Genomic DNA, 17,381 nt, shown 5'->3' with positions numbered 1-17,381 from the left:
CTGTATCAATTTCCTCATCAACCAATAATGTTTTCATCTTCTTCATTGTTGAGATCTTCGGCGTTTTTATTGAGACCTTCGGTTTCTTGGATTTCCAAATCTCGATAAATATTTAGCTTCTAGTGATTTCTCCACCTTGTCCAAAGTGCTTTGTTAGCAATTTCGCAACATACTTTATTTTTGCACCTTTTGCATAATCCTTTTAGATAGATTGATCTTAAAGTGCCACGAGTCCGGTTTTTTTGCACTTTATTGGATTTAGACTTCCAGTCTTTAACCAGGACAGTGACTCCAACATGACGAACGGTTCCATGTTTCTCCAGAACTTCTACATACTCTTCTGGCTTAAGAATAGTCCTTCTTTTTCAAATTTTTCTCAATAAATCCAAACACCCTGTGGAAAATAAAGCATATATGGTAAAAACTCGCGGAGGAACATGGGAAGTCATGTGACAAAAATAGGCACTTCTATTGGTCGATTTTGATTTGGCAGATATTGCAACTGAAAATGGCGTAACTCCCTTTGACTCGATTTCGAAAAAATATGGACTTGGCGGTTTTTCATTCTTGGCACCTCACGTATTAAATACCTAGCAGTTACATATTTGTAATGAGTTTATAAAAATCAGAACCAAAGAAAAAGTGTACTACTGTAGTGTTTAAAGGTTCGTCTAGATATATTCTTATTGTGTCAAAACATATCTGAAATTTTCTTTGGTTAGCCGAAATATTTTTTTAATCGGTCATCACTGAATTGTATTAGAGGGTCTCTTGAAACAACTCAATGATGCACTGCAACAGTTTCTTCTAGTTCTTCCAGCAGTCCAATATACAGAAGGTCATCCATATATACAATTCTAATTTTTAAAAAAATGTTTTAATAAAAATGAAAGGTTAGAGTTGTCTATTTAGCAGGAGCGTTCCTATTGCATGAGAACAATGAATTTGATATCACTCCAAGCGAGAACCAGAATACCAGCCCATGACGAGGGCATTGAAATTCACTGTTGTCTCGATACTCATGCCCTCTCCTTGCAATAGGAACGCACACGCCAAACGGATTGTTTTATTTCACTGTCATTCGCATGTAAATAGACAATTCTAACCTTCCATTTTTATTGAAACGGTGTTTTAAAAATTGTAATTATATGTATGGATGATATTCTGTATATTGGACTGCTGAAAGAACTAGACGAAGCTGAGGAAATTGTAGCAGAGCCCCATTGAGTAGTTTTAAGACACCGTTTCAAAAAAATATTTCGGCTAACCAAACACGATTTATATACTATAATTAAGATTAATCAAAGTTTGATAATAACGCTTATTTTAGAATAATCGAGAAAATAACTGTCGCATTTACTTTGTATCATATGTTCAGTGTTTATTTTATACCTATAACGACACGCAATATGTTTAAACTACCTAAAAAATTCTCTACAAATATTGGTCAAAGAATTAAAAACAATTATAATAAAATTTGTATATAAAAAATCCGAAACTATTTTTTTCTTAAACCATGCACCCTATTCTTGAACGGTCTTTCCATATACCAGATAGTGACGGTGGATTTTCCTGGAATATACTCACCAATATACTTTCCAAAATGGAAAAATGTATTCTTAAAAATAGGTACTTTCTGAATTTGTTGCTGACTAGGATTGGTAAAAATATGCTTTCTAAAAATGACAAGATTATTTATTGAAATATAGATGCTATACTGCAATATTTATATTCCCCAGTTCCAATAATACTGATAAACAGAATTTTATAAATACAAAACTATTACCTTGAAACATTCAAAAATAATCATGCATAAAATAACTTAAGATCGATTTATATAAGAAATTATTTCAAATGCTCTTGCTAACTGATTGAAACTGTTTATTCATATATCAAAAAACAAAAATTTAAAAGCTCTGCTTTGCTTGTGTGGACTTGTACCTGCTAGTACAGTAGTTGCTTGTGCTATTCACAGATCTAACCCAAGTACTCCGACTCAGCCTCGAAGACCAGACTTCATCGGTGTGGTTTACTCAAACCAAACCCCCCAGTACTACGACTTCCAGTCCCAGGATAACCCTGTCCAACGCCAGATGATGCCCCAAGGATACGGTAGTCCTCAACGTCGCTTCATGTCCGAAGGAGAATTGGTAAGACAAGAAGCCCAACTTTCGTACCCTAGATCAAATAATACTGTGGATAATATTAGAGAATTAGCAAATTCGCCCCAAAGAGGTGTTTATATGTGGAAAGACACTTCTCCCGGCTATCCCCCATCAGATTTTTATCGTTCGAACCCTACTAGTCCTACACAACAGTACACTACTCCTCCTAGAACCTACCACCCCGCTGCGAGAGGCGGCGTACCCGTTTATCCGCCGCAAAGTCCTCAGGTGCATAGAAAACAGTTGGGAGCGGGTACACCCACCATAACGGATAATAGAAGAAGACCAATGTCGTTTGTAAGGGCGTTGGAAATGTCCGATACAGTAGATACTTCCCAGTGCTCAAGTCACATGTCCCAAAGGCCCGCCACTCCAGATCGTACTAGTATTTATGACATGAACTATGAAATTTCGGTATAGGGTCGGTGTAGGCACTCTCGCTACGCCGAATGAGTGCATCTAGTTTCTCTGCATCAGAGAATGAGGTAAACATTCCGTTTACTGTTTTATTTTATTTTCATTCGGGTATTGTGAATTTTGCGGACGTGATTATTTATGCACCTAAAAAAAAAATAGCATTTTAGAGTAATTGAAAGGAATCACGTTAGCAAAATTCACTCAGTCTGTTCTCCATCCCACGGACCTTAAATAAATAGAGATCAAAAGTAGGGTGTGCTGGAAGCAAGTGTGGTGTATTCATATTTCAATTTAAATTTCGAATGTAATTTTTAACGGGTTTAAAATGATCGTTCTTAAGTAAACGGTGTATTCTTGGTGCTAATAATAGAATACCCACTCAACGTAATTAAATAGTTTCTTTTTCGGTGGAAGTAAGTTTATGTAGCAACAAATATAACCTGACATGACACATTTTGAAACTAACTACTAATTTTCCCCATGTATAATTAACAAAAAACCGTTGGACTAATAGTTATGTGGAAATAATAAGTATGTTTGTGATTAGGATGTCATGTACACTGCGAAGTTGGAATTTCTGGAACCGTTGGCGATATTCATACTGAATACAATGTTTACACAAACACTCACAATTACAGTGTCTGTCGCGCGTTTCGATAACCAAGTTATCGTCTTGAAGGTAAATAGTCTCTGAAGACGATAACTTGGTTATTGAAACGCGCGCCAGACAGTGTAATTGTGAGTGTTGGATGTATTGTGACCCCTTGTCATTGTGTGCCATTGGGGGTAGTCATTCCAGTGGATCTAGTAACACTGGTTAACAAATTTTAAACTTCTGTCACGCGACAATTTATACCTAATTTTGAATGTACTATGGCAACCAAACAATAATATATCAATGGAAAAAAATTGATACATCATTTCTCTTCGTCACATCAATACGTATATTTTTATAAACAATACAAAAATCACTAACATTAAAAATATTCCTCAATGTACAATAAATAACTATGATTTTCGTGAAGGTTTGGCTTCTGGTCGGTCCCTTTTAAGTCTCCAAATGTTAGTTGCTAGCATACCTGCTCTTTTTTTTCCTTGATAACACTTTTCTATTAAGGAAATGTCCTGATGATAAATTTCGCTTTACTCGTCATTAACAGCACCCAAATCCTCGGATAAGAAATCCAGATGAAAGTGCGTGTATTTTCAAATATATTATATTCCAAAGGTTTGTATGAAATTATAAGCTCATTGATTAAGTCTCTGTAAGCTTTTTGTTTATGGTTTCCTAGGCAATTTTGGACAGCATTTACAAAACATTTCCAGACGAGTTTTTCCAGATCATTCAGTTTTCCTTCAAAGTTTGTATCCTACATTAGTTCCCGTATTTGTGGACCAATAAATATTCCTTCTTTAATTTTTACCTCGCTGAGTTTGGGAAATTTCCCTTTCACTAAAGGATCATCTTTAACATTCTTCTGCCCTGGATTAAGTGATCTACGCTTGGGCGATACTTTCTCTATGTAGTGACTTTTTCTGTCTCTGCTGTCCCATACGAAGATGAAACAGCAATATTTTGTGTAACCAAGTTATAGCCTGAGCAATGACTTTAAAATCTCCACAAATCTTCCAAACATGTATTTAATTTTTCCAAGAAAGAACCTCATGATCTCGTAAGTCTCTTTCATATTAGATCCATGGGCACTGAAGGACATTTGTTCCCGATGCATAGTAACATGCTTTCAAGCTACTTTTTGAGGTGTCATTGAACAGTCTCCAATGGCTTGTTTGTGTGTGTGTATGTGCGTTTGCGAGAGAGAAAATGGCTTGGAAGCAAGTCCATCAGCCACATAATTTTTCAATGATACTATTTGAATACTAATTTTAATATCCTTGATAAAATTTACTAATAGATCTAAAGTTTGTAGGGTATCAATGCTTAAAATGTGTGTGAGGTCTAAAGGTAACCAATAGTTTTGTCGACAAGTGATTGTAACAAATTGTTTGCTTTATAAATGTGATTGCTGCATCTGAAAAAACATGATTGAGATCATCACAAGAATTATCAAAACCTGTACGCAGATTGTATAATACCCAGCTTGGCAAGATAGGGGGTGGGGTATCTCCCATGACCAGTCTTCATTCTATGTATACTTATTGAGGAAAATTTCGAAGTTGTGTATTTGAAATTATAGTTCTGAGGTGAGGGTAAGGTAAGAATATAAAGCTGTTACAAAAAAACTGGATGTGTCTGTGAAACAAAATAATATTTTTTTTTTGAATGAAGGTACATCAAAACAATTAAAAATTATCACAAAGCTCATATGACCATTGTAATTACACTCATCTTGGAAAGTTCAGGATGTGGGATGACTCTAGTTACCAGAAATCTTCGTCTCCTATTTCATACATTCATAGGTGTAAATGCTCTGAAATTCCAGAGTCTCCGAAACTTCGAGAGAATATGGATAAAGGTTTTGTTCTCAGCGTATCAGAATCTGCACGTTGCACTCACTCTATATGGGCTCTAATCAGTATCGGTGGACCATCAATGATGCAATTGTTTTGAAACAAAATCCAATGAAACAAATGACTAATAAACGGTTGTTAACATTATGACGAGCTTACTATTGTTTATGCTGAAAATAAATTCAATTTACTATTTAATTGGGATGCCTTCATTCATATTTCCAACTTTATTTTCATTTAATCTGCGTTTTCATATCAACTTCCCAATTTGAGAGAGAAGAGACTAGTTTTTCTTTTATTTTTGACAATACTGTCAATAAATATTTTTCCGATAATGAAAATTTGGCAGCTACATAATCAATATTTCTGTCAAATCCGTAGTAAGTTTAATTAAAAATTGAATACACCGCACTTAAATAATTGTTGTTCAACTCCTATGTTTATATTTTTAGTTATTATACTCTTGTAAAGACCCCGTATTCGAGGCTTGTGTTGTTTTGTTGTTTTAATGTTTTTTTTTGTTTATGTTTCCTTAGCTCTAAGAAATATCACATTTGTTTCTAATTATTAGATTTATGTACAAATAAAATTCTAACAAAAGTGAGAGGCTGAAGTGTTCCACTATATATATTTTATTTACAGGCGGAATTCTTACCGTTGACGGTAACAAAAATTTATTAAAAAAAACTTTTGTTTTAATTCTTGAACCATTAAATACAGTTTTATATATCGTGACATGTTTTTTCTATTTCTCCCTTACTACTTTTTCATCGAACCCGAATATGTTGCAAGGATAAAAATTAACAGCTTAAACAAATTACAAAAAATATGTTTTCTACTTGTCAAATTTTTATGCCAATTGGGATTCGGTGTCCTCTTCCTATGCTCTTCTATTCCTAGTAAGTATTTTCATATCCCTGGAACAGTGATTCCCAATGTGATTTAGGTGAATCCCCAGAGGATCACAAAAGACTCGATAAGGTCTAACGAAATTTCCTTCGTGAGATCTCTTTTTATGAACATTGGGATTATAGTAAACATTTAACAGCAGAAACTGGTCTATGAAAACAACCGGAGCATCTGGTCTAAAATTTTCCTTTATATGGTCATTCGGTTATCTTCTTGGTTTTCGTTCTCGCCTTTTCTTTAATTTGTCTACTTACATTATTTTCCTTGCCATTTTTTATTGGCTCTTATATCTTATGACTATTTTTTATTTATTGATGTTTGCCACTTTGCCATGTCATTTCTCGTTTATGCTCGTTTCTGATTATATTTTTTCTTTTATGTTCTTTGGTGGTAGTACGTAAACCGGGGTTACTTGAGCATCTTTTCGAAACATTTTTTCGAATAAGGCACAATGTGGTTCGATTATTTCGAAAAAAAATAGTTATACCGACATATCTAAAGGGCATCGTCAGACATAACAAAAAGGTGAAATATAAATGGATTTTTAGAAAAATGAATATTGATTGTTACCAAACTCCAAAACTTCCTGGATTCCTAAGAAAATCCTCGAGTTTCCATTGACATTTTCCCGAGAAAATGAGAAATGAGTCCAAAAACAAAAAAAGGATTACCTGCCGCGATTTTCTAATGACGGAACAAACTTTTTTTTGCTCTTAATCTGTTCTTTGTCTCGAATCTTTTAAACAGCAATCGTCTACATTTACGTGTTTTTTCCAAATATCAATCAAAAATTCTAAAAAGATGATTTTTTCCAACATTTAAACCGATTCTGAGCAGTAAATATGTAAATTAGATGCACGATATACGAGGTAAACGATAAATTATTATTGCATATTAATTTTTATACTGATCGGAATGGATTTATTTTTATTGCATGTAAACGGTGAGATTTCCATATTAAAACAACTTGTAAGATTTTTTTTTGTTATAACTAGTCATTTTCGCGTATTTTTCTTTAAGAAAGTCCTCTAGTTTCACGACCGTTTTTGCGGCTTTTTTACGGGCTAACAATTGAAATAATCAATCTCATTGTTTTTGTATAATCTTTATTACCATTTAAGTGAGCTTTATAAATGTTTTGAAGTCAAAATATATAACCAAAAAAAGTTCTAGTGACCGACGGGAAGATATCAAGTAAAAGGGGTGCTTGACGGTGACCAAGATTGCGGCGATTTTACTTATCCGAAATTAAAAAAACCAAACGGTATTTTAATCTTCATATTTGAGACTAGCGATTGAACTAGAATGAATTCTCGATTACAAAAATTGACTTTTGAAAATTACATTCTAATTTTAACTAATTTCTTTCGCTTGTAAAAAAAAACTGTCGAAGCAATCATGGAAATACTTCATCAATCGCTGGCTTATAACGTATTAAAGATTCTGTATAAATTTGATCAAGATTGGTCCAGTAGTTTCTGAAATATCGTGGTCACCCTTTCGAAAAATGATGTTTCAAAAAAACGCATTTGAAAGTTCACTCATGTGATTTATACTAAAATTTGCCACTGCCACAGTAAAACTGAACTAACCGACGCTTCACGGCGTCTTAGTCAATATTCGAAAGCGTCTGTCAACGATCTCAACTCCCTTTTACTTGGACCTAATTCGCAAAAGGTTCAGGTAGCAATTAGCTTCGTATACCTGGTCTGTTCCGGGACCATAATTCGTGAACCACTTTGAATATCGAAAAATTCTTTGGTACACATTTTGAAAATGTGATTTATAAAAAATTTTTTTCGACCCGAGAAACTGGAGGACGCCCTTAATAAGAATAATCCAAAAAAATTTTTCATTAAACAGGAAAACATTTCACGTCTGGAAATATTTGGTATTTAAGTCCATTCGACTACTATTGATCTAAATAATAAAAAAATTCATGTGAGTTTAATAAAAATAAGATAATAAATAAAATAAAAATAAAAAAAAGATAATACAAAACATACATTGTTTGGTATCATATTCTATTATGGTTTTAACTATAGTTTACCTGGTTTCGAAAGAAAATTTCCCTTCTCTTAGACTTAATTGGGAAATGCTTTAATTATGGAATTGAAAATATAGAGATCGGCATGTCAGGCAACATATTAGCATTAAGAGAAAAAATTGCGGCGTAAAAATGAATTTATTAAAAGAAATTACAAAATGGATTCGGAAAGGGTTCAAATTGATGCCTATTTTGATCAATGCATTTACGGCAACGATTCTTAACGGAGAAGCAGATCTGACGAAGCATGTCAAGATGTCTGTGAAAAGTTTCAAATTCTTCTTCAATTGCAGTTCCGGAGGTCGGAAAGGGTGCTTGGTTCTTGATACTGATCTCAAAAGAGAGTTGATGAGTTTTCAAATTATTGGCTTCTATCTTATATGGGATTTAAATAAAAAATTCAAAGTTGACACTTATTGATAAATCAAATTGAAAATTTTAAGAGAGAAGAACAAATTATGGAGAATCCGGTATATTGAAAATATCAGTTTTAAAAGTAGTAGGATTTAATGAATATTTAATTGATAAATTTGAAAAAAATTTTACGACGAAAAGAAAAAAACGAAGTATTTAAATACCTTGACTGATTCGTCAACGATTTGTGAAAACAGAAAATAAAACGAAAGAACTTAAATAACTTCAAACCATAAAAAGGACCTAGAACCAAATAAAAAAATATAGTTGCTCTACCTAATTAATGATGAATTAATCCTTCTAAATGTTCTTGATTTTAGGTTTCTTCTGTTTTAAAATTAGTTCTTTTAATAATTTTTGAAAGATTGATAAAAAATTGACCTTTCGACTTAAGAGTCTTTATCAAAATATATTTTTTTTCAATCTCACAAAAATTATTAAAAAAATCAGATCGTTGCCTGATTTATACCGACCTCTGTATAAATTGTTTACATTTCAAATCTAATTTTGCTATTAATATAATTTATTCTTTAGTTAGGTGGAGTAATAAATCTTCGCGACACTTGAAAAACCTATAGAGGATACCATTTAACTAATATTAAAATACTTTTATGGCAACGAACGTAGTTTCTAAACTTACTTGGAGCAATCAACAAAATTACTTTTGTGTGGGAGGTCTATCGCACCGTACAGTACACGGCAATGAACAATCTGATCCCCTTGCAAAGATCAGCGGGCTCTAACCAAAACCTTTTTAAGTTTCCTTGTGTCATTAACTCAAACAAGAGGAAATTAGAAACATAAATGTAAGACCTATTTTCATTAACTAAAGAAGACCTAATGGAAGATACTGGTATGTTCACTGGATACAGTCTAATGAATTACCACGTAAAAAAGATCGGAGTAATTCCCAACAGCTCTTGCCGTTTCTGCAAGAAACAAAGGAAACAGCTGAGCACCTCCTTTGGGAGAACGGGTCTTTCCATCGAAAAAGGGTACGTTACTTAAATTCACTTATATCAAATTGTAATTTGCAAAATAATAAATGAAGAATAAACAAAGGTACTTTAACAGAAACTAAGAGCCGGCGCTGAAATTGTTTTTCTGATAGAGGGCTTCGCTTTATTTTTTGAATAACTTATGTTAGTGCTGCATTTTGGCGTTTGCTGTCTTGAAAAAAATCATCACTGATGATGAAAAATGAGTCCTGTACAGTAACGTAATTCGAAAACGATCATGAAGCAAACACGATGAACCAGCACAAACCACATCGAAAGCTGAAAACCAACAAAAAAAGCTCATGCTGTCAGTTTGATGGGATTACAAAGTTGTTACGTTTTTTGAGCTGCTTCCAAGGGATCAAACGATCAATTCTGATGTTAACTGTCAATAATTAATGAAACTGGATGAAGCAATCAGAAAAACGGCCAGAATTGTCATATCAGAAAAGTTTAGTGTTCCACCATGATAATGTAAGGCATCACACATCGATGACTTAACCTGGTAATGAATTTTTCTAAATCGTTTTTGTAGCATAGTAGGTGTTACGTTCTAAATTTCTTGACTAGTTCCAGCTTTTATGTAGATTCTATCAGATTTTTTAGTATATTTTATTTAAAAAGAAGTCGAATGGGGTAAAATCAGGTGATTTAGCAGATCATGTCACCGTTTTATTTAAGAATTAACTTTTTGGAAATGTTATCATTTAATCATGTATTTAAATATTCCTATGGGTAAACATAATTTTGGATGAAAAAAGTATTTTTCAAATTCTAACTTTAGTTCACATAAAACTAGAGACGTGATTTTTTCCCGTTTATTATTGCCAAATTTTAGCATTTGAAATTAAACTTTATGAGTATTTTTGTTTCTCAATTCAATATATATAAATATAAATAATGTCATTATGTTTATATAAAAAAAATGTTAACTAACAATGTATCAATTAATTTTTGAATGGAAATTAAACGTATTTTTCCGGAAATATATTTGTCTTTGGATGTTTGTGCGATCAACAAATTACGATTATGTTGTTATATCCCTACAATAAATTCAAATTTGTTGTTAAAATTAACGAAATTATAAAATTGGTTTCGAATATCTAGTATTATGAAATTTTGTTCTTTGTATGTATATGATATAGTCAAACTTCGAAATCCGGACACTTCTAAGTTTAATTAGCCAATCCTCAAGTCTAGCTTAAAGTCTTAATCAAAGTTTGGCGAATGATGAATTTAGTTAGGCAAGGGTCGAATCTGAATTTTATAAAATACATTATAATTTTTATTGTTTAAATATTCTGCATTATAACATGGGTTACCATATTAGTAGGATGTTAAATGCTAGTAAATATTCACCAGAAGACGAAGTTCAGCATTCTCGCCATCATTTAAGTGGTCCTCCTTCTTCTGGGCTTTCCATGTTTTCCTTCTTAACAAGTCTACTGTCTCCTATTCTTTTTATATATTTGTTCCACAATTTTCTTCTCTATCTCACCCACCATGTGCTGTATTCCACTTTGCTGTTTAATATATTGATTCCGATACCTTGATTGGTATTTGTTCTTCCAAACTGTATCTTTCAGGCATCCCTAAATTCGAGCCGCGTACATTGTTTTTTTCCTTACTTCGTTAAAAAGGTTTTCAAACCTTCTGATTTCATTATATCAGTTCTTTGGACGTCCTTAAGTATTTGGTCTTCTCGGTCTTGATGAGCATGTTTAGTTGTTTTGCTTTAGTGTTAAAGAAATGTAGTAGCCCTTGGAGATTTTCTTCACATTGGCAATAGGGACAGCATAGTTGGCATAGCAGACGACGTGAAAGGATGTATTTCCCATTTTGAATCCCGCTTCTTTTGGTAGGGTTTTCTAGTATGAAATATTGGCATCATTAAAATAAAAATTCATCTTCATTCTTACGTCGTGAGCCATTTAGAATTGCACATTATATTAGATTACTCAAATTTGCATAATTTTAAACAGTGCCATTTTCTCTTAAGAATAGCGCACATCTTCGAAATTAAAAAGATTCCTTTGCTTTCTTTTATTCGATCCCTCGAAAAAATTTATCATCAATTGCTCTTTGCTGTGAATAGGTATGGTTGCAGTTTTCCTAATCACGATTTGTGGAAATTTTTGTTCAGTTAATTGTTTCATAACATTAGTGTGAGCTTAAAGTTCTTAAGTTGCCTTTGCCTTATTTATGGAAATCCTGCAAGACACATGTACACCTGTTACGATTGCAGTACAGATCTACCGAGTCTAGCAATCTAGTCCTGGAAAGTAAAATCGACAAATGAATCTATTCGGAGTTGAAATATTATGTATCTAATTGAAAATACATCGACCTCTAAAAGTTTTCCATTTTTTCCTGTAGAAAAAAATAGTAGGCATAAAAATTTTCCTGGATTAGTCCCTTCTAGGATTGTCTAAGCAAAGCCCGAAACAAAGTATTTATCTGTTGACGTTTAACATTGAAAACTTCTGAGAAATTGGAATTTCTTTGTTTTTTTTAAAGCTTTGATTAAACTTAAGGTAAATCAGTAATTTCGCGAGGAGACTCTATATCGAACTTTTACTATAACGTATACACGTCTGATTAAAAACTTTCTAATTCTCATACAGATGGTTTTAACAGGTTTGACTAAATTCAAATATTGAAATATACGAAATTATTAAACTTTTTATTAAATGGATGATGAGTAGATTTTTTCAAAGCTATAAATGATACACCGAATAGAAAAGTGAAAAACGTGAATTTCATCATCATCATCATATATATATATATATATATATATATATATATATATATATATATATATATATATATATATATATATATATATATATATATATATATATATATATATATATATATATATGGGTAGTCAGCCCACATTTTATTATCCTTATATTGTTTTCCATTTTTCTCTGTCCGGCATCTGTTTGTTCCAGTTACGTACTACCAGATTTTCCATATCTTGCACAATCTGATTTTCCCATCTTTATTTTTTGGTCTACCAGGCAATCTTTTCTCGCTCGGTCTCCATTCTGTGATTTTCCTTGTGCCCTGCTATTTTTCCATTCTTTTAATGTGCCCGTACCATTGTATTCTTTTTGCTGTAATTGTATTTACCATATCCTCAGTTTCTAATATATTCTTAATTTCATTGTTCATTAGTCTTCTATAGTCATTATTTCCAACTTTTAGTAGTCCATGAATTTTCCTAATTATTCTCCTCTCATATTTATGTATGTAACTACTGGTCTTATCGCAGTCTTGGTTTCTCTGCTTATTCTTTTGCTCTGCATTATAGTTTTGTACTTATTATATACCCTATATCCCGCATGAATTCTTTGTTTTGTCTCGTTCTCTGTGTGTTTTTTGTTGCTTATCATTGTTCCTAAGTACTTAAAGGTGTAGACTACTTCGAAGATGAGTTCATTTATGTTCACTGTTTCCTTTTTGCGGATTTCCTTCCTTTTTTCAATTTCCATATATTTTTTTTCTGATTTATTTTCAATCCTCTTTTACCTGCCTCTCTTACAATGTTCTCTAATGTGTTCTCTGGACTCTTTCGGTCTCTTGCTATTAGGGTTAAATTATCAGCATATGCTATTATTTGTATTGATTTATTAATGATACTTCCATTGATATTACATTCTCTTATTTTGCCTTCAACAATACCGCTGAGATTCCGTCACCCAGTCTTATCCCAGCATTTATTTCGATAAGACATACATTTTGTTAATACGCCATGTTTTAGTGGATAGGATTTGTCATGTCCCACTAAACGTACAATAAGACCGTGCAAACCGACCTTAAGAACTTTTATTTAGTATTTTGTTAAGGTAAAGATAGTTATAATATCTAGTAATAATTGAACGTAGAGGGAAGTAAAAGTTTATAAAATAGAATTTATGAAAGGAGCATGCGCGAAGGAAGTTCAGTGAACAGGGGCATAGACGTCTGAATGACTGACAGAAAAGCAGGCTTCCAGGTAAGAAAAGGGAAGAAGGATAATTCAAAAAGAAGACTTGGTGTGTTAACCCTAGAATACTATATTGGTTTTTATATACTTAATTACTGTACTGACGTTAATTTTAGTTTGTATTTCCATTTCTTCATTAGAGTATTATTCGACCATGTCATCAGAAATGATCCTGAACAGTTAAACTCTCTTTAGCTCGACCTTTACTGCTTGCCAGAAAATGAATATTTCTACTAGCTCTTCTTTTGGACCTTAGAGGTAATTTAGCCGACCATTCATGGTGTTTCCATTGAGTTTAGTTGAATTTAGCTGAATTTAGCGTAATTATGCTCGCCATCTTCCGAGGGTTCTTAGACAAAGGAATATCATCTTCTATCGAACTACTGTCAGTTTTATTCACAACGCTTTCTGTTGAAATGCGCCTTTCAGCAACATCTTTGGCAAAATTTGAATTTCCCTGTGTTGATGGACCTGCTATTACATCTTCGTTAAGTCCGGTGCTATCATCGTCGTCTGAATTAGGCTATTCGACTTGCAAATTATCTTCTTCCCCATCATTTCCGCTTTTACTACTTAGTTCTAAAATACTTTCTTACTCATTCATTATTCGGTCCACTTCACTTTGCAACTCAAATCCTACGAAAGTATTCTGGCCGACATTTTACTAAATGATTGATTATTACTACAAAAATGATGGATAATTGACGGCACTTTTTTAAAATCACCAATTCTCGAGACTATACCTTCACCTACGTTCACGTATATGTTACGACTAGTCAGAAGGTACTGAGAACCTTGGAATGTCCAGTTCGTCGATAGAACCCGAAAATTAGTGAATATCACCGACAGCGGTAAATTTTACTGACGAATAGTATTCTAGGGTTAAACAAGGGGGGAAACCTGTCTTTTATAGGATTGATAGATAGTTGTTGAAATTGGTTAGAATCCTAGCTAACATGTTTTGTCGTTTAATTTAAAGGTAAGTATCCTGAACTTTCGCAGTATTAGTTCAGATATATCACTGCTTTGATTTCTCTCGAAACACCGCCGTTGCTTCGGACACTTAAATCGGGTATGTTCAGCGTTGTCTCACTATCCGATTGATCGCAGATTAAATACTACAGATGTCTCAGTAAGTCGGAAAGACGAAATTATGAAAATGATTCAAAATATATTTGATTAGTACATCAAAACGCACGTACACGATTTTAGATTGAAAACAACTGTGGAATAAACTTTCACGGTCGGATAGTGAGGCAACGCTGAACGAGATTACGGCGGCGTTTCGAGAGAAATCAAAGCTGTGATATTTTTGTAGTATTTAATCTGGGGTTTTACTATGTTGTCCCTTTAAATAAGATATCTTTAGCATTTTTTTCATAATTTCGTTTCTGTAGGATTTAATCTGAGATATTAGCATCTTTATAGATATTAAATTGGGATAAAGTGTCACACAGTACTCAATATCAGCTATGATTAATGTCGTTGTGGCAATTTTCAATAAAAAATGTTCACTAAATTTAATAACTGTGATAAATTTAGGTTCAGGGTGGTCTAAGTTGTAGAGACCAATTATATTTAATTTATTTTAATGATACGGCAATAGAATTGAACTAAAATTAAAAGTCTTGAGATAGCGGTTATTCTCCCTAACGATTTGGAAATCTGAAAATATTCTCCACGATCCTCTGCTGGACACTTTTATGTGAATTTACTTTACTACAAGCCTTTAATAAGTTCCAAGTGTGTGAGAGAGCATAGTATATTACACTACAAGGAAGGAAAGTTGAATTTTCGGCCCGTGTAGTGTATACGATTTTTCTTCATACCTCGGTCAAAGATATATACTTTCGACCAAGGTATGAAAAAAAAATGGATGAAGCGAGATCTAAACTATGACGGTTGTCTGTGCTAAAAAAGTTAAGTTAAAAGGCAGAGAGTAGTTTGATAGTAGACAATTGACAGTAGCAAAATATCTGTTCTATGAATGTAATTTGTACATAAAAAAATGTGATAAAGACCAGCATAAGCGTTGTCATTTCAGCTGCACGATGTTGATTTTATGATATCCAGCTTTGCAAGATGAGCGTAATAATTTCCAAAATACCTTCATCTTTGACTGTTATTTTTACCCCCCCAAAAAAATTGGAATTGTACTTTGAAATAATTTTTTTTCCTTGATAAGGCAACGAACTAGAAATGAAACTCAAATGTACCAATTACATCTAGGTAGTAACGTTTTAGTGATATAACTCTTACTTTTGTATGCATGGGAAAAAATTACAACTAGAAAAAAATTATTGCATATATATATATATATATATATATATATATATATATATATATATATATATATATATATATATATATATATATATATACAGTGCTTTTCAGATAAAAGTATCCACCTTTAATAACTTTTGTAATACTGGTATTTAGAAAAAATCCAAAAACACGTCAATTTATGTTGGAAGGGGCAAGCATTATGGCTTATTTAAACTTACTGGAAAAGCCACCCCCTCACCCCTAGCAGCATCCCCTTTATTTTTTTAAATTACTTTTCATATTTTTTATGTAAAATTTGGATACTCCTCTTTGACCTGATTTCAAAAATGTATAATACTTGTAGGTTAAAGAGGTTAGTTTATGAGATAAACAATTTTTCTTTTAAGAGCACAAATTTTACTTATTATTTACTTTCACCTTATTTGCCTGTACTAAAATGGGTTGTACAACAGTTCAAACTCTTTAATCTTTTTAACTGTGCTATTTATTATGAAGTTACAATAAGTGTTCAAAATGAGTACCATTCACTTCCATACAATGGTATAATCTATTTTGAAATGCCTCGCTGACATTGCTTAATACGGCTGGATTTAATTGTCGACATTCATTTTCTATCCTTTCTCGTAAATCATCCAGAGATTCTGGTTGGGTAGCATAAACTTTTGTTTTTAAATACCCCCATAAAAAGAAGTCTAGGGGTGTTAAATCCGGTGACCTAGGTGGCCACTCCATCATCTGCCCCCTTCTACCTATCCAACGAGCGGGGAATGTTTTGTTTAAAAATTGTCGGACAGGCATAGCATAGTGTGGGGGAGCTCCGTCTTGTTGAAATACCAGTAAATCTTCGGAAAGGTTATCATCATTTTCTATTATTGTTGTAATACGTGGGTCAACCCCTTCCCTGAGTAACTCAAGATATGATTCACCATTTAAATTTCCGTTGATGAAGAAAGGTCCGACAATGTGGTCACCTAGGATACCACACCAAACGTTTAACTTTTGGGGATGTTGTGTATGGAATTCACGCATAATATGTGGATCACTTTCAGCCCAATATCTACAATTATGCCTACTTACTAAGCCATTTAATGACCATGAGCATTCATCAGAAAAGCAAATATTGTTTAACAATTGTGGATTGTTATTGATAATTTGCGTCATTGATTCGCAAAACTCTAGACGACGATCAAAATCATCTTCATTCAACTCGTGCACCAACTTAACTTTGTATGGGTGGTACTTGAATTTATGTAGAACTCGGAAAACTGTAGAAAACTGTAGATGAAACACCGTTCGCTCTACTTATTGTTGTCAACGATTGGGGTTGTTGAGCCTCTAAGCTGACTTGCCCTAAAATTGCCACTTGGATTGCTTCGTTATTTACGAGTCCCTCTCGCTTATGCACTTTATTGCAAACAGACCCTGTTGTGGTAAATTTCTCCATCAGTTGAATTACATACTTATGAGTTGCATGTCTTCCGTCATGTAATTCGTTAAATATTCTAGCAGCAGCTCTTGCACAATTATTATTTTGGTAGTATAAACCTACAATTTCAATTCTTTCTTGCAAAGAGTAAACCATTTCAGAGAAACAAAATAAATAATGTATCAAATTACACTATCAATAGTGACTACAAATTCTAGTTGACAACGTCAAACTTTAATAAAAAGTAGAGTTTTCTGTT

At 32.9% G+C, this 17,381-nt stretch overlaps 1 protein-coding gene across 1 annotated transcript in view; it reads left to right on the top strand.

Annotated features, from left to right (window-relative positions):
• Positions 1-11,971, top strand: part of LOC130444103 (palmitoyltransferase ZDHHC8) — a 31,467-nt gene extending 19,496 nt beyond the window's left edge. The window contains exon 9 of the mRNA XM_056779107.1: positions 1,976-11,971. Coding sequence (XP_056635085.1) covers positions 1,976-2,585 — 610 coding nt within the window. The 3' untranslated portion in view covers positions 2,586-11,971. The remainder of the gene's footprint in view (positions 1-1,975) is intronic.
• Positions 11,972-17,381: the final 5,410 nt, after the last annotated feature.

Source organism: Diorhabda sublineata, chromosome 5 (genome assembly GCF_026230105.1).
Source record: "Diorhabda sublineata isolate icDioSubl1.1 chromosome 5, icDioSubl1.1, whole genome shotgun sequence".
NCBI lineage: Eukaryota > Metazoa > Arthropoda > Insecta > Coleoptera > Chrysomelidae > Diorhabda > Diorhabda sublineata.
The sequence above is the reverse complement of the archived record's forward strand: the minus strand, read 5'-3'. Positions and strand labels throughout refer to the sequence as shown.